Raw genomic sequence first — 25,430 nt, forward strand, 5'->3', positions numbered from 1 at the left:
TCGAAAAAATTTTAAGAATTCATGTCTTATATCATTATTATTAGTGTCGAGAAAATTTTAAGAATTCATGTCATAATGATACAATTTTTACGAATATTGCAATTTGAATGCCGAAATTATTTAAAAAACGAAAGCTGAAAGTAACTTTTATCACAAAAATTCTCAAAAATGTGTTCGCAACAAGAGACACCTAAAAATATTAATGAAGCTACAAGTATCCCGAAACAGGGAACCCAGACTCAACCTGGAGTCACGCATGAAATGAAACCTTTTCCTGTGGTTCATCACTTACCACAGGGGGAGGATGATCATCTGGAAGAATATCAACCTGCTAATAAATTGAAAAACAAGATTGCATTGATTACTGGAGGAGACAGTGGTATCGGACGTTCGGTTGCTTGTTTGTTCGCTTTGGAAGGAGCTTCCGGAATTGCGATTACTTACCTTCCTCGTGAAGAAAAGGATGCGCATGAAACAAAAGAAAGAATCGAAAAACAATCGAAAACCGAAATTTTGTTAATAAATAAGGATGTTGGATACGAAGAAAACGCAATTGATATCATCAACCAAGTTGTTAAGAAGTGGGGAAGAATTGATATTCTGGTGAACAACGCTTCTGAACAGGTATATCTGATTAAAATTTTAATATTATGGTGCCAACTTTTATTTATAATAATGTTTTTCATAATATAGCATTTGACAAGTCGTATTGAGGATTTATCTTCTGAACAATTGGAACGAACTTTTAGAACAAACATTTTTGGCATGATTTATCTTGCGAAACACGCAGTTCCACATATGAAAAAAGGTAGTACAATTATCAATACGACTTCTGTCACCGCGTACAAAGGATATGCAACTTTGCTTGATTATTCCTCAACCAAAGTAAGATATTACTGGTTTATTTTTTTAAAATTGTGATGTCATTTCTCAAAATATCTTTGGTAAATAGGGAGCGATTGTCTCCTTCACCAGATCTCTTTCTCAGCATTTGACCGAACGCGGAATTAGAGTCAATGCCGTAGCACCCGGGCCAATTTGGACTCCGCTTATTGTTGCATCTTTTCCAACTGAGGCAATGGAAAAATTTGGAAAAGAAACTCCCTTGGGAAGACCTGGACAGCCATCTGAAGGTAAATTTTATAAATTTTTGGGGTAATATTATTTATTATAAAGTAACATAAATAATATATATGTACACATGTAGTTGCGACAAGTTATGTTTTCCTTGCTAGTAGTGATTCAAGCTATATCACCGGACAAGTTCTCCATCCAAATGGAGGAACAATTGTCAACTCTTAACTTTGATATAATCGTTTCACAAAGTATTGTGTAGTACGAAATATAATAATAAATAAAAATGGTTTTTTTTGACTCCGACAAATGAAAATTTTTTTTAAGACTTTGAATTCATCTTTAAACATATCTCGCATTGTTACAAAAAAAAATTATTTTCGCGTATATTCGTATATTCCCAACGTTCCAAAAAAGTGTTTATTGATTAAAACAATAAAAAACTGATTTAAATTAAGTTAATGTAAATATTTTGTTATATAAAGAATTTTAATCTTCAGCGAACCATACGATATTTGATAATGAATAACTGATATATATATTTGTATCTCCATGTGATGGCAATGTATTTGCAAATTTATTGCTTCCATTAATTTTTTACATGGTTTCGTTATATATAAAATAAGTCGATCTGTATAATGTAATAATTGGATCCACACGAATTATACCTAATCTTGTTGGCCTAAATCAATACATCAAAGCTTCAATTTTCAGATTTAAGGCAGTACACATTATTTTAGTAAATTAATATTTTCTGTGTATATTTCTCTCCAATTAAAATTGTAGTTAATCTGTTGCTTTAAAAAATTAATACTGTTTGATCGAAAATTTCATGCAAACGAATAACAAACTTACATTGATACAAAAAAAAATTCATGTTTATAAACAATTAATAAGTATATTATAATAATACAAAACAAAAAGAAAAAATTTTCTTTGCAGGGAAGAACGCTATGTATACTACATGCACAAAAAAAAACCGGTTTTTTTTGCTTAAAATGATATATATATGAAAGTAATATGTATAAGTAATATATATGTAATATATATTATTATTATTATTTTCATTTGGAAAAAAGAAAAAAAAAAATATTATAAATCTACTTTGCCAGAAATGAAATGAAATGAAATGAAATAAATAAATAAAAAAACCAATCTTTTATGTGTTAAATTTATACTACCCATAATACTTATTAAAAAAATACATAAAACTCAAATGTGCTGCATACGATTTATTTTGATTCATTATTTCCCAATTTCATCTTTCGAACTAAATTTACCATTTACAGCGTTTTCAATGGAAGATCGTTGAGTAGTACGTGTTTCTTCCTTTTCTTGTTGAACAAATACACTAAAATCATCTTGTATTAGTTCCTGTTCATATACCACACTTTTCCTTTGCGAGTTTAATTCGTCCATATCATCAGTTAAAACAAATTGAAGTGAACTTATGGAATTTCGTTTTGGGTTCAATTCATTATTTATGAATAAGTTATCGTGTTGTTCTACAGTGAAATCTTTTTTTGTTGTTATATTATCATTTGATGCACTTTCTTGTCGACGAACAACTTTTCCTGGTTGTAACGGTTTGTCCAATGTTGACTTATATTCAATGTAATTATCTATTCTGTCAATTAAATGTTCATTAACTGTATTAAACATATTAATCTGTTGTGGTAATGTTTCAAAGTCTGAATCAAAATCTATAAGATTCACCGAATATCTAGATTTATCTAGGAATCTTTCATTTAGTTTTATTGCTGGCATAGGAACAACAGTATTCGTATCATTCAAGTTTCGCAGTGTTTCATTAACTTGTTCTGTTTGATCTTTACTTTTCACAAATTCTGCATTTTCCAGTACTTCGGCAACATCCTGTTCATTTTTCAGAGATCCTATTATAGATGTATTTTCCGATATTTCAGTAACATTTTGTTCGTTTTTCACAGGTTCTACTGTAGATGTATTCTCTGATACTTCAATAACATTCTCTTCATTTTTTACAGACTCAACTATAGATGCATTTTCCGAAATTTCAGTAACGTTCTGTTCTTCGTTTTTCATAGGTTCAACTGTAGGTGCATTCTCTGATACTACAATAACATTCTCTTCATTTTTTACAGACTCCACTATAGATGCATTTTCCGAAATTTCAGTAACGTTCTGTTCTTCGTCTGATACTACAACAACATTCTCTTCATTTTTTACAGATTCCACTATAAATGCATTTTCCGAAATTTTGGTAACGTTCTGTTCTTCGTTTTTCACAGGTTCTACTGTAGGTGTATTCTCTGATACTACAATAACATTCTCTTCATTAATTATAGATTCCATTATTGATGCATTTTCCGATATTTCGGTAACGTTTTGTTCTTCGTTATTCACAGGTTCTACTGTAGGTGTATTCTCTGATACTACAATAACATTCTCTTCATTTTTTATAGATTCCACTATAGATGCATTTTCCGAAATTTCGGTAACGTTCTGTTCTTCGTTTTTCACAGGTTCTACTGTAGATGTATTCTCTGATACTACAATAACATTCTCTTCATTTTTTACAGATTCCACTATAGATGTATTTTCCGAAATTTCGGTAACGTTCTGTTCGTTTTTCACAGGTTCTACTGTAGATGTATTCTCTGATACTACAATAACATTCTCTTCATTTTTTACGGATTCCACATTTTCCGATATTTCGGTAACGTTCTGTTTTTCATTTTTCACAGGTACTATAGATGCATTCTCAGATACTACGGTAACATGTTCTTCGTTTTTCGAAGATTCTACTATATTTGCATTTTCTGATACTTCAGTAATATTCAATTCTTCAGTTTTCACGGATTCCATTATAGATGCATTTTCTGATACTTCACTAACATTCGTTAAAACAGATTCACAATTATTTTCTTCGAAAATGTTATCTGAATACTTGTGTATTTTATTTTCTGATTCTTGTAATGATAGTTCTAATTCACCTTCCGGATCCTCTGTTACATCTGTTAATGTTGAATCTCTGTTACCAATATCTTCGATATCAATATATTTGTGTTGTTCTAAAACTATTGAATGTTTAGATAATGATAATGATGATTCTAGAGAATCTTGTAAATTTTTTTGTAAATTTTCACTTCCTTCTTTAATATCTCTATCTGATCCCTCCCATGAAAGTCTTTCAAATTCGTTAGCTAAATTATTTAAATCATCATAATTAGGTTCATGTATTGGTTCATTTTCTGAAACGATTATATCTGAAGAAGCTTCAAATGAAGCATCATCATCCGTTACTATAGTGTTTTCTTGAGTTTGGCGATCTTCATTCTCTCCATCAGGTTCACTAGTTTCAATATCTGGATCTAAAAGATCATCGTGATATTCAATCTCAGAGGCGTCTTCATTCTCTTCTTCAATATTAAAGAACCAATGATATTGAAGAATTAAACTCTTGATGATACTACTATGATGACCTATATTACTCATGGATTTTACAAAATCTCTTGATTTAAGTAAATTGGGTCCAAACACAATAGCCAAGTTTCTAGCGTACATATGATTGGTTTCTTCATAATCTGTAACTCTATATTATTAAAATATATATATATATATAAATAAATATATATATATATTCATCAACAAGCATTTAAACGAAAAATAGATATATGCGTGTGACTTTACCTTTCTAGATGTTCGATTAATCTTTTTAATAATTCAAAATTTGGTTTTGGGAGTCTATACAAAAGGTCTTTAATAGCATAGAGCTTATCATCTTGATCTTGAAGATCTTAAAAAAATAAATAAATAATAAATAAATAAATATATATATAATAAAAAGCGTAATTAATAATTTAAATCATTTGCGAAATTATTATTTTTTTTTTATACCATTTGCTTCAATGAATTCATCATATAGTTCAAATGTCATTAAAGGTTCTGGAAGATCACGGAAGAAACGCTTTAGAGCACCTGCTACAATATTAATATCTCTGTATTCCTCACTACTCAAATCGACAGCATCAGCGTCTAATTATAAAATATAAAATAGAATATATTATATAAATATATACACATATACATTTAAATAATAAATATATATATATACACATACTTTTATTAAAAGCTGTTATGAGTCTATTAACAGCTTTATCGGCCCCGGGAACACGATAAATACCAACTTCTCTAAGACCTAAAATTAAATCTATTCCTTCAGTACAAAAAGGGGGAAGAAAAAAACCTGATATCGTATATTTTTATATGTTAGCTTGCCTCTATTTTCAATCTCAATTATGCATTTTTCAACAAAAACTGGAATCTTTCCATCAGGCATCAATGTACTTAAGTCTTTACCGTATACTACACAAAACATAATTTAATAAATCAGGAATTAGGAATTGACAGTTTAAATATAAATTAGGAGCGAAAAAAAAAAAGATAAAATTCCGATTTGCGATTTCATTGTATGACGTCACGTGAGGGAAAGAAACTCACGGGATCGATCATTTTTCATAATGCGTGGACAATTATTATAAACTTACCAGAATTTCGTATTTTAGGTTCATCAGGAACTTCCTCTTCTTTAGGTAAGATGTTAAATTCTTTATCCAATATAGTACTACGTTTCTGTGCCCCTTCTTTGGCTGCTTCGTTAATAACTCGTATCCAGTCGTTCATATTATCATTATCAAGAGCTTGAAACATATATCGACCTCCTTCTTCGGTCACAATTCGAAAAACAAAATCGAGTGATAAACCAAAATCTGATGCCTCACACGTGACGGAATTAATTAAATTAATAACTAGTGCTGGTTTGGAAGATGTGTAATGAGATTGTCCAGATGAATACTTAATATTCGTAAAGTTTCCAGAATTGTGTGATTGCCAAGGACCCCCAAAAATAGACAAAGGTCTTGCTACTTGTTTGATAAAACTTTCGACCCTAGATTTATTACGCGGTCTCTGATGTTTCTTATGCATCTCTTTAGTTAAACGATCTCTTTCTTTCTGATCGCGTTTTACCTTTTCTTGTTGCTCAGCGACAAGTTTATTAAAAGGTTTTTGATATTTAAATTTTGACTGTGCACTCGCGATACGAATTGCGCTATTTTCCTTAATAGCAATATCTTTAATATAACGTAGGTCTGATTTGGAATTACTATCATGTGAACTTGCATTCATTAAATGTTGAACATCAACAGGAGGGTTCATTCCTTGAGAAAGTTCCGTTAATTCATGTTGCAATCGAACAAATATTTGTGTAAGATTATATACGTAACGACGTTTATCGTAATTAATTAATTTTTCTGATTCAAAAGACATATCAGGAACATTACAACATATTTCCAACATTCTTTCAAATAACCATCCAACACATGGTACTAAAGCGAAATTAGGGTGTAAATCTTCGATAGGTTTAGATAATTCATTATGAAGTAAACTATCAAGGGAATCCAAACCACTACTTCGACTTTGTGCTACATCATTCCAAGCTCTTGTGAAATATCTACTTTCTGGACTAATTAAACCACTAACAATTGAACTCTCAATAAAAGATGGTACTCCTCTTTTAGATTCAGAATCTTTAGGGGATTCATCTTTTGGATAAATATCTAATTTAGCCATTCTCCTTCTACTTAACAATATCATATCAACCAATTTATTTATTCGATTCACTCGTTTATCACATTCAATAGATGGTGATGTAATTTCTTGAATTATCCAGTTACGTATAATGTTATGCATGCGACACAAGGCTTTGATTGATCGAGGGAGTGAACAGAGAACATTTTCTTTAGAATTGCTAATTCGTTCCGTACGTTGTAAAGTTATAAATATGTCAGTAATAAAAATTTCATCATCTGAATTTGAAGAATGTTTTTTCGGATACCATCCAAGGATATCGGAAGACTGAGTTTCAAGAATCTCATAAGCCAAAATCCAATCTTGTGGTGTCACCGCCTCAAACAATTTAAGAACCATTAAATCAATATTATCCAAAAGGTCACAAGCTTCATTATTATCTATTGAATGAATAGCTATATTATCATTATCTATGATTTGTTTATTATCATTGTCTGATGATGATAATTGATATGAATCATTTAAAACTTTATCAACAAGACTAGCCATCTTTTCATTTTGAAAATCGTGAGCTGGTTTAAGACTCTTTTCTGAAGCTGAATGTTTTAAAGAATTTAAAGAATCTTTAACTTCTTTAACCAATATTATTAGAGATTCTTCCTTAACAATTTTAGACCAACTTTCCACTTCAATTTTGGCTTCCTCAACAAAATGCATTAATCGATTTTTTAAAGTCAAATCATCCAAGAAATCATAAAAGAATTGTGAAATCCAATAATGAAATACTTTTAAAACCTTTTTTTGAATTGTACCAATCGCATAATTTGTATCACAATCTTTTTGAGATTCAACATCTTTCTTTGCACTAATGAAACGTTTTCGTAAAATATCAAGAAGTAAAATGGGACTACAAAAACTACGGTATGTACTAAAAAAAGTTGCTAAATATTCTTCAGAATTAATTCCGAGTTGTCCCTGTTTTCCAACAGTTAAAGGTGGTTCACCGTTGTCATCAACAACACTTGTGCTATAAGAAGCGACACCATTAACTAAAACATCAACTAAACGTTCCAAAGTTCCAGCTTTAACAACAACCATTAAAGCATCATGATGATCAATATTATAAATACTCGTACGTGGTGAATTTTGTTGTTGTGTAAGAGCAACAAGACCATGAATCGAATTACGTTTGGAACTTGTTCCAGAAGAATTTTCAACAAGACTTGCAGGACGAGATCCAGTAGCATCTCTAACAGATTTGAAGACTAATTCACCATCTTTTACAAACATTAACATTTCACCAACACCAGCGATATCTTTCATACATTTTAATAAAAAGGCATAACCTCCACGATTTTGAACAAGCCCACCTAACCAATTTCTTGTAACAAGATCCAACCCAGTATTCCATGTAGTAGATGTCAAAGGACCTATTTTAGCTGGTGGAAAAGATAAAGTTCTCTTTCTAACACCACGTTGTACTGAAAGGTGACTTGGAGAATTAGGTTTATTCTTAGAACTTGAAGCTGGAAGTGATTCTAAATTAAGAGGTGTAGGTGTGGGACGTCCAGAAGATGATATTGTAGGATTATTATCCCCAATATTTAATGAAGAATTAGATGCCCTCTTACCTAAAGCTCCACTTGCACTTAAGAAAGCATTTTTTTCAAATAAACGATTTGTTGGTATAACTTCTGTAAATACTAAAGGGACATATGCAGAATAAGGTTTTCGTTGAAGAGCATGATGTTCCAAATATTGACCATGAAGACGTGGTTCACAAATTAAAGAAGATTCAAATAATTGCCAAGTATCAAGAGCTGATGAAGCGGGAACAGAATTAAATTGATGGAAAAATTTTTGTAAAGGAGAAGAAGGTGAAAAAGGGCAAATATCTTCACAGAGTTCATTAAAATTTATAAGTTGTTGACATTGATCAAGAGATTCAATAAGAGTATCATACATCTTCCAATATTTTTCAAAATTTACAACACCTCCTGAAATACTATTATTCCTTGAACCGGGACGTTTATCATTAACAGAACGATCAATTACAGATGGAATATTTGAATTTAATCGTTCCATAGTAAGAGTGATGAAACCAAAATATGGAATAGGTTTTGTCATGTTCTTTTCTTTTTTATCTTGTACAACAAGAAGTAAAGATTTAACATTTTCAATATCAATTTCACCATCAATACCTCCACATGTAATTAAAAGTGGTACCCAATCATTAATAACAACATCGATCCAATGTTTATTAACTCGTCTCCATGCATCCTTTAAACGTACTATGGCAGGTGAACAAATAGCTAAAGCAACTGCTAACCATCCAGTCATATCACCTAATGATTTACATGCTATACCAGTCTCTATCCAATGAATTAATAATAAAGGTCGACGACTAGTATAAGCTGATTGTTGAGTTAAAGTTAATATATGATGATATATTAATCTTGTTATAAAATGAGGTGATGCAGGAGTAGCATTTAATGGACATGTAATTGATTCTGAACGATTTTTTGATGGTATAAAACTTTTTAAATTTTGTCCCAAGTTCATCTTTTTAAATTCCAAAAAATGATATATATAAAGTTGTTGAGCCAATTCTTTTGGTATCATCTTTAAGAATAAAGCAGGAGTTAAACCTGTAACAAGTAAATTAGAAAGATCTAAAGAAAGTGGAGCTGGAGGACCTTTAAGAGATTTTAATTGATCTTCCATATTATCATCTTTAATAAAATTTTTTTGAACATTTTCACGAGTTTCCTGTATCAAACTTTTTAATTCTTCAACTTCAATGATATCTTCTTTAATCAAAACTTCTTCCAAAATTTCCATCATTCCATTATATACATCATCACGTGATAAATCATTACCATAATTTTTACACCATGTGGATAAAATAGTACATAATCTTTTGCTAATAAATTTTGATTTCTTTAATTCATCATTATCACTAATATTACCACAACGACGTAATTCACGAAATATATGATTTGGTTCAGTAAAAAGAGAATAAGTTAAAAGGAAAGTAAGAAGAAATTCATCATTATTATCATTTGGACCCTTTTGAGTTTCAAATATAAGTTCATGAATTAATGAATCAATTAAACCTCCACGAATAAACCTTTGTGATAAAGATGAAGAATCAATTATAGGAGATGATGGTGACACAGGAGAAGTAGTTGCTGATACATTATCATGATCAAGATTTTGTTGAGAGTTGATATCTTTTATAATTAATTCAGGATGTTTAGTAGTTCCCCAATAAGCTCTTACAAGTTTTCTCGAATCCGGTTTATCAGAAGAGGTATGATCATGTGATCCAACAGGTATATTATCCATATCTGAACCACCTTCTTGTATCATAATTTTTCTTAAACTTTTCTTTTTTGCATCAAATAATTTTGCCTCCCATAAAGATCTAATTTCATTATTTGGTACAACGAAAACACGATAACTATCTTTATCTTGACCATCAGTTATATTTAAATATAAAATAGCACTTGAAGAAGATGGAGTATTTGCAGCAACAGAAATTGAAGAAGAAGTAGAATGAAGGGAAGAAGTTTCAACATCATTAATTCTATTTGTAGTAAATTGTTGATGATGAGAAGAAGAATTAGGTACAATATAAGGAGAATAAGTAGCTTGAAAATTTGGATCAATAACTTCAATACTATGAATTGGATAATAAGCATCAAGTTTCCATTTAGTAAAATAACCTTTACCCTTATTATTATTATTTGTATTTGTACCATCATTATCAGTAATACCACGAGTACTACTAATACTTTTTGAATCAATATCTTGACCACCAAATTCAATATCATTATTATTTGAATTAGGAACATTTGTAGAAGAATGATTACCACCACCTAAACCAATAGCACCCATTAATCTTAAATTAGTAGTATATCTAATAAATTTACGTTTACAAATAATTACATTGTCCTCAAATATAAGTAAACAAACTAATTTTTTAAATCTCATTAAAACTGAACGATCCACTTCATAACCCTTTTCACCATAATAATATTTTTTTATAAGATTACTTTCAAAAATAAATTTAGCAGCATTTGAATCAAAATTAGAAGGATTAAGATTCATTCCACGATCATTAGCTATAACAGGGGAGAAAGAAGTTGAATGAACATCATTACCTATTGATGAATCATTATTATTACTAGGAAAAAAAGTTTTCAAAACTGCTTCAGAAGGAGGTTTATAACAAAATAATTTTGAAGCCCTTAAATTAACCTTATAAACTTTCCAACCTCTCGAAGTTAAAAAAGGTTTTGAATCAAAATCAATCTTTTTTAAATAACCTTCTTTAATTACAGGAACATTTGATATTGAAGTAGAAGAACGATCAATAGGAGATATCATACCATCATCAACATTATGAACATTAATAGCAGGTACTCCATTTCTATAAGTAAATATTCCTGGTGGAAAATTACTTCTTATAGGTGTTGGTTCAGAAGGACGTCTTTGATGATCACTAACACGATTTCCACCACCTCCTATATCTATCTCATTTAAAGATTTAGAACTTTTTGTAGAAGGTGGTTTTAAAGTTGGACTAGTTATATAAGTAGGAGATTGAGGAGCAGGAGAAGGAGTACTAATAGTGATTTCATGATTTTTTTTACCACGCATTATTTTAGGTGTTATTGACTTTGCCGTTTCGACAACTACTGGTATCAAATTTTTAGGAGCTTTATTTATAAGATAATTAATTGCAGTATTAGCAGTTTTTCTGTGTAAAACTGCCAATTGTTTATTTGATGAGTCATTACTATTTCCTGATTGTTTTGTTGATTGATTTTTTTGCTCCTCGGACTTTTTCGGTTTTTTTTTAAACATTACAAAAGATATTATATATATTTCGTGAAAAAATTACGAGTATATTTTTTTTTTATTTCAAAATGTTAAAAAATAAATACAATATAGGAAAAATGGTTGTAATATATTGTTTATAGTTGTAATAATAATGAAAGATTTTTTTTTTAATCGTCTAAAAATGATATTTTCGACACTGTCATTAAACAGGTAAGGGGAAAGAAATGAATAAATAAGAAGGGAACGGGTAAATAATATAATTTTTTTTTCGTTTTTTTTTTTTGTTTGTTTATAAAATGTTTTTTTTATTTCGAACCTTTTTATTATAATGAATAAATAAATTTTTGTACACCGTCCGACATATAGAAAATTTGAATAATTTTTTTTTTCGAGATGAGGACGGAAAGGAGGGAAGAAAAAGAAAAAAAAAGAGAGGGAAAAAAAATTTGACTAAACAGTAAGAAATGTGGAGAAAAATTTGTTTAGTAAACAAGTAGAGTATATTTTAATTGGGGGATACAATATCAAAAACCTGTAGCACGGTCATCATACATAAACTGAAAAAAAAAAAAACGAAAGTTGTATAAAATGAGTTTAGATTTTTATGTTGAATGTTTATCAAATGTTTTTAATTTTGGAAATGGGTTCATATGATAACAATAATAAAAAAAAATTTACTTTTTTCACGTAAGTATCAATTAAAAAAAAAATATACTCTTTTTGTCAGTATTCAGAACAAATTTTATTATGAAAAATATGACTTATATAATTTAAAGAAATTTTTTCTTTTATATTTTATTTTTATTATTCTTTTACAATTCCGGTCAAAATCTTGTTAGTGTTTCCACACTTTGTTGTTCAAATGTTACATTATCAAATTTTTTTTTTTGGACCATACGGTTATTTTTATTTTTAGTTTATTTTTCTAATACTTTTTTAATAAATGACGACAAATATTTATTTATTCAAAATAAAACGGATAAATAAATATTAAAAATTATTAAATTACTCAAACACATACATTTATTTTTCGTTTTCCCTGTTAAAAGATAAAAAGAAAAAAAAATAAAATTAAAAAAAATAAAATAAAAATAAACGCATGTATAAGATTAACCGCGCGAAAATCATATATAATAAATATGCAAAATAAAAAAATCTATGCAAAAAAAAAAAAAAAAAATTATAATAATAATTTTAATTATTAAAGAAAATCTGCGCAATGTTACTTTAATCAGCTGCCTGTGCGGGCGTTAAAAAAAAAATTAGGCAGTATTTGTTTTGTTAACTGATAACATAAATAATATAATCAATATGCATATCACCCACATTCCTGCATTCATTCTTATCTATCGCATTTTTTTACGTATTCTTTAACGTTACAATATTATTTGGCCCTTACTATGTTTATTATTGTAACACTCTCGTATCCTTTGCTGTTCGTTACATATTTTTCGATCCAATGAAAATCTTTTCGGTTTAATATGTTTATCGCGTTAATTTATTCCTTTCATTTTATTAATTATTTATGGTAATCAAATTATTTAATTTTGATGATTATTAATTGAATGTTAATTTATTTTAACTTTATGTGTTAAAAGATTCATGTGATGCTGCTAAAATAAGATCTACAACTTTCGAGAAAAGTTTTGGAACACGGAAAAACTCAATCACAAACAAATAAAGAAGAATAATAAAAAAATTTTAAAATTTTCAACAGTTTTTATTATTTATATCGTTCATCGGCACTTCACGCGTAAGAAAGAAAACTATTGCTTATAAATTATTTATAACTAATTAATTTATTTCGGAGAAATATCATAAATGGAATTAAAATTTTTTTTTTTTTCGGAATTTACGAAATACACAAGTGATAAACAATGTACTGTATGAATTAGATCTCCGAAAGACAATCCCGTTAAATTTACTTATTATTATTTATTTTTTCTAAAATATTTTTTCAGAAACTTCTTGTATTATCTAATTTAAATTATAATTATATATATATGGATGTTACCGTTTAACAGTTATCTATTATTATCACTACCCAAAAGATACGCCATCCGGGTATGATACAAAAATACCTGATTTATTTTCATTATATAATATTCGTGGCCAGTTGTAGGTAACTTTGTGTGATACATACTAATATACATAACCAAAATTAGTCTAATTCTACAAAGAATTATGATGAGGCGAAATAATAAACGGAGAGAGAATGGGAATTTGTTGTTCTTTTATTCGAATTTTAGAATATCAATATGTTTATCAGTAGTAAAATGGTTAGTATTTTTGATATACTTCCAATTGGGACCTTCGTAATAATATTAGTGGGATGTAAGCGAAGCGATTCTAAGTTTATATTTATAGTATGTAATAAATTATATTTAAAAGTATGTAAATATAACAGTTAATACTGCTAAATACTGCTAAATACTGCTAAATACTGTTAAAACTTGTGTTTGAAATCATATAATCATACTGTATAACTCTGAAAAGGGCTCGGTATATCGATACCGATATTATTCCATCAGTAAATGCGTCTGTAATTCGTTTGGAATATAATTAGTTACAGGAATATTTACCTGTTATAAAGGTTAAAATTAGAAATTCTTGCCTTACAGTTCACCCTCACTATAGTGAATCCCATGGGCTGGAGATTAAAATTCGTTACTGAGGGCTGTGCTTGAATTTTTCTTCATTATAGCAAGTTATTCACTATATAAACTGGGTTAATTTTTTTTTTAGAAAACCCATTTTTTTAAAAATATAGGTATAATTTGAGTTTTCGTATGAATCCGTCTATATGACTATATCCGTACCTATTTATATCTGTATGCTGGTTTGACTATATGCATATATATACAAATTTTTAATTATGATCAGTGTCTATTACGTGTTGTGATTACAGTCGTTCTGCCTTAAATTACTAATCCAAATCGAATTCAATTTTCTATATTATTATGAGGTTTTATTTTTGGTGTATTTAATTGGCTAAATATCATGTGATTGCTCTATAGAAACGGTTGAGAATTATTGCGGTTTTAGCCAAAACTGAAACTAGTTCAAGAAGTTGAGGTTTTTTTTTTTGCCAAAGGATTCAGAGGATTCAAAGGATTCAAAGGATTGCGTTTATATTGCATAATTATGATTCTACTTTGATAATTTTTTTTTCCCAGTTTAAAAAATTTTTTTTTAAAAAAAAAATTCATTTTTCAAAATTTTCATCTTTTTTAGATTATTTTTTGAGATTATTTCCAAAGATGGGTTATAAAATTAATTATTATAACATTCTATAATGAATATGGTAAATAATTATTTGCCACATATGCTAAAAAAAATCACGTAATTCTATTTTCACTATTGCCCGATATGCAAAGTGTATAATTTAAAATTTTTATGCATAATAAATTAAATATATTAATGGATTTCCCGTAAACACAAAAAAATTACTGATTTATGATCCGTTTACTATATATATATATATCATTACTTAAGTTATAACCTTTTGAATTTTATTTGTCAAACACCCAAAAAAAATTCCAAGTTTCTTCTAAAAAATCTATATTTTTTTTTTACGATAGATAAAAAAAAATAATAATTTTTTTTTTGTTTATAGCGTTCGGGAAAACAACGCCCGCTTATTTGGCTTATTTCGCTTATTCTCACACTCGGTTAATTCCGGAATTTATATAAAAAAAAAATATTATTATTTAATCTTATTATTTAATATTATTAATAATTAATGATTTACTTCATTTTTTTCTATAAATTGAAATATTAATCATCCAATAATGTTATAATATTAATGAGTAAGATAATTTAAGATAATTTTTTTTTTTAGCCCAAAAAAAATAATAATAATAATAATAATAATCTAATCAAGGTAAAACTTTTCACCCAATACGGATAATTAGTGATTCCATTTTTTCAAATGGAAATAAAAAGAATTTTTTTTTTCTTTTTTTGACGGTTTAGTTAAATTTTTTTAGGATGATTTTCATGTGAAAAAAATTAGTTATTTATATAATTATAAATCTTTTTAAATAAATTTGAATTTTAAAAATTTTTTTAAAAAAAAAAATTTATAATTTTTTTTTTATTATTATTACAGATCCCAAAATAATGACCCTTTTCTTTCCTTAAATAAAATATTTTATTCTAAAATAATTTATTATAATAAAAATTTTTACTAAAATAATTACAAAAATGATTACGTAAATAATGTGCGAAAATGACACAAAACCTAAATTAAGCATGAGCCACTTTAATGACATAATAAGAATCTCATTTAAACAAAAATGTGATAATTCGCCACCTCAACAATAATAAATATATAATTTTTTTTTTTATTTTGTTTAACATATTTAGAATTTACATTAATTGAATTATTGACAGGTGGGCGCACATACACATAACTTTGACGCACAAATAAAAATACTTTTTCGGAATATATCGTTTACCTTTGAAAAATTATTACGTATTTATCACGGACTAATGCATTTTAAATAAAAATTATTTGTTATACAATTTTAATCTAAATTTTTTTTTTTTTATCATTGTTCAGTTCAAAAAAATTTTATATAAAGGCGGTCATGAAATTGCGTTATTTCTTAAATCAATTTAATCAATTTAAATTATATAATAATACAAGTAAATTTTATCATAATAATTTTCTTTTAAATAAATCGAACCATCTCCCAATTTTAAAAAGATATCTTATTCATACAATGATTAAAGAAGCAAGAATCGTTGATGTTGAGAAAGTTGCTGTTATTGGAAGTGGAAATTGGTATATATTATTATATATATTATTATCTTTAGAAAATCATTTTACCCTTTTACAGTGATAAAAACGTTTGTTTGCTAATCAAAAATCTACATTTTACAGGGGTACTGTGATCGCAAGGATGTTAGGGACAAATGTTGTTCAACAAAAAGGATTCGATCATGAAATTAAGATGTGGGTTTATGAAGAAATGGTCGGTGAAAGAAAATTAACTGAACTAATCAACGAAAAACATGAAAATGTAAAATATTTACCCGGAGTTAGTATTCCTGAAAATGTTATAGCTGTGCCTGATCTCTTGGAAGCTGCCGAAGGTGCTACGATTCTAGTAATAGTTATTCCTCATCAGGTACTATCTTATTTCATTATAACAACAATATATTTTTAAAGAACTTTCACTTATAATATATATATATATATTTTTTTTTAGTTTGTAAATGATATATGTGGTAAATTAAAAGGAAAGGTTCATCCAAAAGCTAAAGCAGTCTCTTTAGTTAAAGGATTTGATACCACACAATCAGGAATTCGTCCAATATCACATGTGATCAAAGAAGCTTTAAAAATCCCGGTTTGTACACTTTCTGGTGCAAATTTAGCAAATGAAATTTCAGAAGAAAAATTTTCCGAAACAACCATTGGATATAAGAATCGTCAAGAAGGAGAATTATTTAAAAGATTATTTGAAACAAAATATTTTAAAGTTGGTATAGTCGATGACGTTTTAGGGGTTGAATTATGTGGTGCATTAAAAAATGTTATCGCTATAGGTGCTGGTATAGTTGATGGTTTAAAATTGGGTGATAATACCAAAGCTGCTATTATTAGAATTGGTTTATTGGAAATGAAAAAATATATTAAAATGTTTTATAAGGGTATCAAGGATGAAACTTTTTTTGAAAGTTGTGGTATTGCTGATGTAATTACAACTTGTTATGGCGGTAGAAATAGAAAAGCTGCTGAGGCCTTTGTTGTTACAGGAAAGGTAATTATAATAGTATTTATTCATATAATTTAGTATATATATAATTTAGTTTATGTGTATGTTAACGTATATGAATCCTTTCTTTTTTTTTCCTAGTCATTTGAACAATTGGAGAAAGAACTTCTCAATGGTCAAAAATTACAAGGAACGCTTACTGCAAAAGAAATCTACTCTGTTTTGCAACGAAAAGGATTGGAAAAAGAGTAAGTAATGTTAATATTTTTTTAAAATATATAATTCTTTACTCATTTCTTTATTTTTTCTCTCGATAGATTTCCTCTATTCACAACCGTTTATAAAATCGTATCTGAGGGTTTAGATCCTCGTAAAATTGTTGAAGATATTGTTTAAAAAAAGGCAACCAATTTTTTTTTTTTAAAGAATTAAATTTTGCATTTTTCATCACCATTTCTATAGACTTTTTTCAATTATCACAAAGTACATTTACTTATAGATGGGCTTTCTTTTTCTCTCTCTTTTTACATACATATGTATTTTCAAAAAAAAAATTTTTTGTACGATAAAATAAAAAATAACATTTTTTTCGGATAAATTCTCAATTGGATCTAACAAGTTTCATACTATACGATATTGCGTTATTTGTTTATTACAACTCACTAATATTTATAATTGCTGTGTGCTTAAAACATAATATATATAATAAGTTCTTTCATTACAAGTATTACAAGATATAAAAAAATAATAATTTTATTCGAATTTTATTGGTCAATCGATCAGGTCATGCCGATTTTTTGATATACTGATAATTTAACTAAATATATTTTAGGTATTTTAAATATATTATATTGTTTAGAAGTTTCTATAAATCTAATTATGCTTTATTTATACTAACATATAACATATTAAATTATCAAACATGATCTTGTCTCACTGACGCAATAACCATCATTTAGAGTTGAAATCTCGATCGAAATTGCGCCTTCAGCTTATATAATTATTTTATCGTTATATTGTTAGGTTGTTAGTTAGGTTGTTAGGTAACACAAGCAATATTCCAATTACTATTCAAAGTACTATTCAAAGTTTTATTTTTAAATTTATTTAATACAATTTACATAACAACTTTTTGTTCTCGACAAAAATTTTTTTAATTCGACTTCTTTCTCGACTAAGTAAGTCATAATCCTTTTTTTAAAAACAATAAATAATAAAAATTACGTATAGAAAGAATAATTAAAATAATATAAAGTGGATCCTAAATTATTTTTTTGTCAGAAAAATATGCATCCCAATGATTTTTTAAAATTACGCGATTGTGAAATTAATCAGAATGAAAAGAATTATAACTTGATAAATCATGGAAAAAAATTTTATCACTAATTTATGATTCAAAAGAATATGTTGCATGTTTAGCTCTTAAAGATATAATGGATATAATAGAAAATATGGAAACAAAAAAAAATTTAGAAAAAAAAAATTAATCAAATCATATAATAAAAAGAAATTATAATCAAAAAAAAAAAATTCAAAAATCAAAAAAAAAATTTATTGGTAAAAGTATCAAAAGTTTTTATTTTAATTGGCTTAACCAAACAAAATATCTAACAAAAAAAAATTTTTTAAATATTCATCATGCCAAGAATTTTGTAAAAAAAACAAAAATGTTTGAAGTTTATAATAATTCATTTATAGGAGAAGTAAAGATTGGTGACTTTTCTCGGAATGTCGATTGTAATACATTATCATGAATTATGTATCAGAGAAAATTCTTCTTTATTGGCTTTATTAGTGCGACCCCCACCCCGTAAGTCACCCCTCTAAGGAAATCGGTATTCACAAATCTGGAAAACCCGGATTTTTCCTGAATAACTGTCGATTTATTAGTGATTACCAGGGGAAATCTTGGGAAATTTTCAGTTATTTAAGTAGTTTCTCTTGAAAGTATGGTGGTGTTACACAAAGTTTTAACCCCTTGCTCATAGGAAAACTACTTAAATAATTGAGATTTTCTGCATGAATTCCTTCGGAGATCGCTAATAATCGACCCTTTCTACATAGTTATCCAAGAAAATTTAGGGTTTTCTAGATTTGTGAATACCGATTACCTTAGATGGGTGACATACACATGGATCGCACTAATTTGAAAACAGCGATAATCAAATATATGAGAAAGAATATATGGAATTGAATAATGAAAGAAAAGAAATCCATAAACCGGCATATAATTTGAATAATTTCAAAAGCTCTGATGTTGTAGCTATTATTATTGATGATGATAAAAAATTTTAAAACAGAAATCAGTTCAGTAAATATATTCAACATTTAATAACAACAAATTCTTATTATGAAAAAGATCCAAAGATGAATATGAAGATGAAGGTGCTAGTGAAACTAGCGATGATAAAGAATATGAAGAGTCTGTTGAATAAAGGAAAAGAAAAGTAAAAGTAAAAATGAGATAAGAAGTGACGAAGAAGAGTTAAATATTACTGATGAATATAAGTGTCCATACGAACAAGTGATCAATTCTCAATTCCGTCCATTACAATTTAAAAATTATACGGTATTATTATCTGGAATGTTTTATGTTTATGATTGGGAAAAAGTTTAATAAAGAACGAAAATAAAGAAGGAGGATGGTATTGTTCTATTTTTGCCACTTCAATCAAATTAAAGTGTCCGTTGTCGATGTATGGTAAAAATATTAGGTTTTTATCCCATCGGTATTATGTACACCGATGGATTTTTTTGTAAATTACTCCACCGGTATAAAAAAAAGTATAAAAAAGTATAAAAAAGTATAAAATCCATATACATCGATTCTTCCCTCCCTATGGAATAACAAGTATATATTATTTCCGTGTCTAACATCATAATTAGACTTGAATGAACAACTGAAAAATGTTAATTCATCTCATCTGCAAAGTCAATATACGGTATATTCAGTTAGATAGTAATTATATCATAACTGACAAAAGAGAAAAAACGTTATATGGTTATATAACTGTAATGTATCAAAATCAATGTTGACAATTTATTACATACAGTAAGTTTTTTATTATTGTGAGTTCTGAATTTGTATCTGTTACAATTGAAATTATACCAATTTTGTATATATCAAACAGTTCGGCATAATTCTAGGTATTTGGGTTTGACTAAATTTTACATTATCTGGTTATTTATTTACAGCATTTCTATATGTAATTGTGACTTAAAAAACGCGTTTAAATTAAATTATGCCGTGTATGCTTTTTGAAGCTCATAGCCGAAAATCGCTAGACAAGCTCGAAGCAATGAAGGACAAAATATAATTGGATCAGTTTATCCGAACATTTCAGGGCACTCATTTATGCGAGAAGTAAACACTAATAGCTGATCATACCAGAACCATACTTATACGGAAGGCTGAAAAGCTAATTTTTATTTAACGTACCAATGATATCAATGATACGAATAATGTCTTACTTTAATAGTTAATGTCATTATATACTACATATGGACAACCGAAGATGCATATTGCTAATCCCATAGTTGCCGTATCTATTATTATTACAACTTTGAAAGTTGAGGTTTCAGACAAAAAAAAATAAATTTTTTTGCAAACAAAATTTGATTATTATGAGTAAATTGGAAAAAAAATCTAAATGATTATTATGTATTTATAATTTACTGTAACACGATACGTCGATACGAGGAAAAAGAATTCATTCAATTTTCGTAATGTATCCCGTTAATTCTTTTTAAAAAATTTTTTTTTTCGAAATGAATATTTCAAAAATTAGTGAAAAATTCATTTTTATAGTTACTAATTATAAATAATGTATAAAAATTTAAATTATCATTTAATTATTTAATTTTCTTTGTGAATAGAGTTGTAGGCAATATATCCCAGGATCTTGATGACAAACAGCAGTTAAAGAGGAGAATATTTTATATCTTGCGAATTATGATATTTATGATATTCCGGCAAGTAATAATTTTTTGGGCAAATATTAAACATATGAGTAAATCTAGTATATCTACAGTATATATATATAGGAGGCGTAAATGGTTTACAACTGGTCAAATTTATAGTACATTGACTAGCATATAAATAAGTTAATAAATAATATAAAAGTATTTATTAACGTGTCCTATTTGTCAAATTTACTTATTGTGTTAATCGAAAATATTGCTGCCTACTATTGATATTACAATATTTTTAATATTTTTAATCAGCTGCTGCAAATGGAAATATGCCAGGACTTAAGATCTGATCTATTTAAATCGCGTATTAGATATGCCATCCACAGTGTCACCTATTGCATGTTGAATATTACTATATCCCTACTTGAAGATCTTAATGTACCAAAACTTGCCTTTCATTCCGCTATATTATTAGATGATTTATATTTTGGTCCTTGATCGCAATTGGTAATTCCACTTTTTTTTTTAAAAAAAAAACAATAATGATGATGATGATAACAACTTGCGGTATAATCGCGTCTTTTAAACCTTTAAATGATTGTATGGTGTGCATGTTATGATAATTCTTTTCTATTTGGTTGACTTTATTTTCTTTAAATATCTTAAATCCTTACTTATTAAAGAGTAGAATTAATACTATAGACAAAATTATTAAGGGCTATTATTTTTTTTTTACCAAACTGTTCTGAATAATCACGATATATGCGGTTATTTAACAATCTGAAATTGACAATAGAATTTATAAAGTAGAGTGATAAATAAAATTTTATTGTGATCTTTTTTTTGCAAACTTGTTAATCCTGAACTAGTTAGATAATTAATGGATTGACGCCTATTTGATTTTATCCAATTCAGGTAAAATCATTAATCCATTCTCCTTATTTGTAAAATACGGGATCGGATTATACAAATCTAATCCGTCGATCCAAATCCCTCATTAAGAATAAAACAAAAGCGGAAAGATTGAGTGTTGCTCAAACTTTATTCAATTCCAAATCAAACCAAATATGGAATGGATTGAGGCGGCGTCAATCAATTCGTTTTTACAAATAAAGTAATTAATTTAATAAAAAAAAAAAAAATTTATATGCATGAGATGGTGGTAAAGAACAGGTTGATTTTGGTGTGGATTGGGAAATTTGATAGTAAAGTTCAATCCAATCCAAATGAATATGGGTTGGATTAGGCGTCGACTCAATCCAATTGCCAAGTCATATATGGGGTTTGAAACACAGTTTTATAATAATAGATAGATAATCTTCTAGATACTAACGGTATAACTGGGGCTAGTAAAATTTCGAATATGAACCAATTAGAGTAAATATTATAATACCAATCTTATACAATTGTATTATCTTTGATTTTACACGTGTAACTTTTGTCAAGTTGGTTTTTATATTTCTAATAAGTTTGACATTTTAAAAGAACAAAGTGAAAGACAAACTCTTTATTTTATTATATTAAAATAAACTTTATACAAACTATAATTTAGATAAGATTATTATGAATAAGTAAATTTTAAAATTTAAAAAACATTAATTCAAAAGAAATATTAAATGAGAGTATTATATAGCAAAGAAAATTACATTAATAAAATAATTTCTTACCACTAATAAAATTTTATTTTTATAAATATGTTTATATACCTATGCAGATATGTACGTTTTGACTCCTTATATTCCTTCGAAATGCAACCTTATTAAAGAATAAACTATTTGAATACGTCAATACGACTTAAAATTAGCAACTTTGTGAGAAACGTAAAGGGCCTTTTTTGTTTTTTTTCGTCTAATTTCGATAAACATTATGATAATTAGTATTCAGCATGGTACAAATTTATAAATAATAAACCATTTGGTTTTAATACCTATTTGTATTTCATTATTATCATCATCTGCGTTCTCTTCAGGTGATGTGGTATCTGTTGCCCCGATAGGTCTAATTTCAATATCTTTAGACGCTTTTACGAATGATTGAGTAGATTTTAGCGCCCACAATATGTGCAATAGAACAACAGTTCGACTATAATCATATCATACCTTGATTACCAAATATTTTATCAGCAAGTGTTTTGAGTTCAGTTGTCCAAGTCATCGGATTCAATGGCCCTAAAACATTTCCGATCAATTAATCATTGAACATAGAAATATTAACATGCGAATTGAAATCACCTTTATTTCTGGATTCTCGTTCAGCACGTTCAATTAGTTGTTGATTAAGATAATTTTGATAGAGAGCCTCACCTTTTAATAAGGAAATTTCAATATTTAAAAAAAAAATAATCATTACATTATGTAGAAATTCAAAATTTGTATTTACGACGTTTATCAATCTCTTCCAAAATTTTATGTTGTTCGACAGATATGGAAGGAAGCGATTGGCTTGTGATATTTTCACTTAATACGGAACTAGATATAGGAGTAGAAACGTTGCTTTCTCTCTTAGGCATCTTAGGACAAACTAATTCTCTCTTCGTGATTTTATCAATCCACGAGTTAAATGTTATCTCTAAATCACGTGAAGTAGGCCGCATATCAGGATCATTATCCCAACAGGATTGCATGACCTTAGAGTAATAGTCAGGTATATTCGAAGTAATCTTAGGACGGATTCCTATATACAAAAATTTATCAAGTAAATTTTCCATAAATTGAGAATGTGAATATATGACTAAAGACATGTTGCTACCTGAACAAATCTCTATTGCTAGGAACGCATCATATTCTCTTCCTTCAAATGGTCGTCTACCTGACCATAGTTCAAACATGATCATTCCGATGCTATAAACATCAGCCGCTCGAGTGTATGCTTTTTTACGCAAAACTTCCGGTGCTACATAGGGAAGTACACCATGAATTTGCACTTCATTTTTGTCAGCAGAAGTATTGTTCCAGCATAGACCAAGATCGCTTATCATGGTCCAACTACCGTCTCGTAAAATATTACCAGTGTGCAAATCTTTCTTTGAAATGGTATTATCATGATAGTGGTTGGGATCAATAAATTGTTTGTTAACTTTATTTTCGAACATGTTTATGAATAGCTCCGACCCAATATTCAATTAGAAAGTCGCTTACGTGCAGGAGCCCAGCTTTATGAATGGTCACCAACCCAACTGCAATATCTTTAAGTGTGATAATCCTTTGTTCCCAAGTAAAAGTATCAAAATTTCTGGAGTTATATTGTCGAAGATCCCCATCACGAGCATAAGATGTAACAACAATCAGTTCACGAGTGAATGGACAACGTGAGATACCATAACAGCGCACGACATGAGTAACCAAATTGCTAAATTGGTGGTATGCGCTTAACTATTCAAATGTTATGCTATTAGCAAGGAAACAAGAATAAGAGATATTTAGCATCGATAAATTGTCACGTACCTCATAAAAATCTGATGTCATATTATCGGAATTCTTTATTTGTTTTAAAATTATCACATCCGAATTCACCTGTTCCCAGCCTCGTTTCCAATTGTTTGCAGTAGTATCCCATGCTCGTATAGGTCCTTGAGGCCAATGTGCCGTAAATCTAATAATTAATTAACAAGTCAATAATGGATTAGAGATATAACTTATGTTTATTAACGTAATTATACCTACACCGAACTATTACCACCATCTGCAAGATGCTTCACATTTGTGAATTCTTTATATTCTATCCATTCTAGGACTGACCTAACGTTGATAGCTTTAAGTTGCGCTATTTGAATAAAGTTATCAAGTTCTTTGTTTTCGCTTGACCAATTCGTGAAATTCTTCCGAAAATATTCGCTATTACAATATTGGCACCAGTCATATCCGGTTTTTGAACCCTTGCATTGTTCACATTGGCCAAACGGGTTTGTATTAGAAATGTTGGTTGAATGTTTTGTGTGTGACTTCTCACCGGAGGTCGATGCCGGTAGTGAGGGGGATCTAGTAAAAGTGAAAGGATTAGTACTAGAATAGCCCGGAACTGATTTAGGAGGGATGTTAGTGGAACTCATATTAGCAGTATATGGAAGAGAAAAATACTTCAGCTTATAAACTATTGTCCAGAGCACCTTAAATCCTGTGAAAGTATCCACAAGTAGATCTGATATGAAATGGGCGTTAGGGTACCGGAATAGTTCCTCCGTTATCAATAATGTTTCACACACATAGGTTGTTAATTTGTATCACTGCTAACAATATCAAAACATTTTTTCAGAGCGCCCAGGTTCTTGTTTTCTTGGCATATTAAATTTACTACCAAATT

At 28.3% G+C, this 25,430-nt stretch overlaps 4 protein-coding genes across 4 annotated transcripts; 2 read left to right on the forward strand and 2 right to left on the reverse strand.

The window, feature by feature from the left end:
• Nucleotides 1–168: 168 nt before the first annotated feature.
• On the forward strand, nt 169–1,380 carry OCT59_007323 (uncharacterized protein; the record flags this gene model as incomplete). The annotated part of the gene is made up of 4 exons (XM_025314325.2): nt 169–624; nt 694–885; nt 953–1,133; nt 1,208–1,380. 4 exons carry the CDS (start codon nt 169–171, stop codon nt 1,300–1,302), a joined length of 924 nt encoding a protein of 307 aa, XP_025185334.1. The 3' UTR covers nt 1,303–1,380.
• A 558-nt stretch (nt 1,381–1,938) lies between these two features.
• On the reverse strand, nt 1,939–12,126 carry OCT59_007324 (uncharacterized protein). Its single transcript, XM_025314326.2, has 6 exons — nt 5,604–12,126; nt 5,335–5,421; nt 5,177–5,254; nt 4,954–5,091; nt 4,747–4,852; nt 1,939–4,648 (listed from the first exon to the last, which is right to left on the reverse strand). Exons 1-6 carry the CDS (start codon nt 11,515–11,517, stop codon nt 2,320–2,322), a joined length of 8,652 nt encoding a protein of 2,883 aa, XP_025185335.1. The 5' UTR covers nt 11,518–12,126; the 3' UTR covers nt 1,939–2,319.
• Nucleotides 12,127–16,105: 3,979 nt separating this feature from the next.
• OCT59_007325 (uncharacterized protein) lies at nt 16,106–17,832 on the forward strand. Its single transcript, XM_025314327.2, has 5 exons — nt 16,106–16,282; nt 16,382–16,628; nt 16,710–17,264; nt 17,361–17,467; nt 17,537–17,832. The coding sequence occupies exons 1-5, from the start codon at nt 16,221–16,223 to the stop codon at nt 17,613–17,615; spliced, it is 1,050 nt and encodes a 349-aa protein (XP_025185336.1). The 5' UTR covers nt 16,106–16,220; the 3' UTR covers nt 17,616–17,832.
• Nucleotides 17,833–22,902: 5,070 nt separating this feature from the next.
• Nucleotides 22,903–25,179, reverse strand: OCT59_007326 (uncharacterized protein; the record flags this gene model as incomplete). Its single annotated transcript, XM_066147949.1, has 8 exons — nt 22,903–22,979; nt 23,059–23,151; nt 23,231–23,299; nt 23,363–23,434; nt 23,511–24,153; nt 24,269–24,502; nt 24,575–24,722; nt 24,794–25,179. 8 exons carry the CDS (start codon nt 25,177–25,179, stop codon nt 22,903–22,905), a joined length of 1,722 nt encoding a protein of 573 aa, XP_065998631.1.
• Between the last annotated feature and the right edge of the window lie 251 nt (nt 25,180–25,430).

Source organism: Rhizophagus irregularis, chromosome 15, assembly GCF_026210795.1.
Source record: "Rhizophagus irregularis chromosome 15, complete sequence".
NCBI lineage: Eukaryota > Fungi > Glomeromycota > Glomeromycetes > Glomerales > Glomeraceae > Rhizophagus > Rhizophagus irregularis.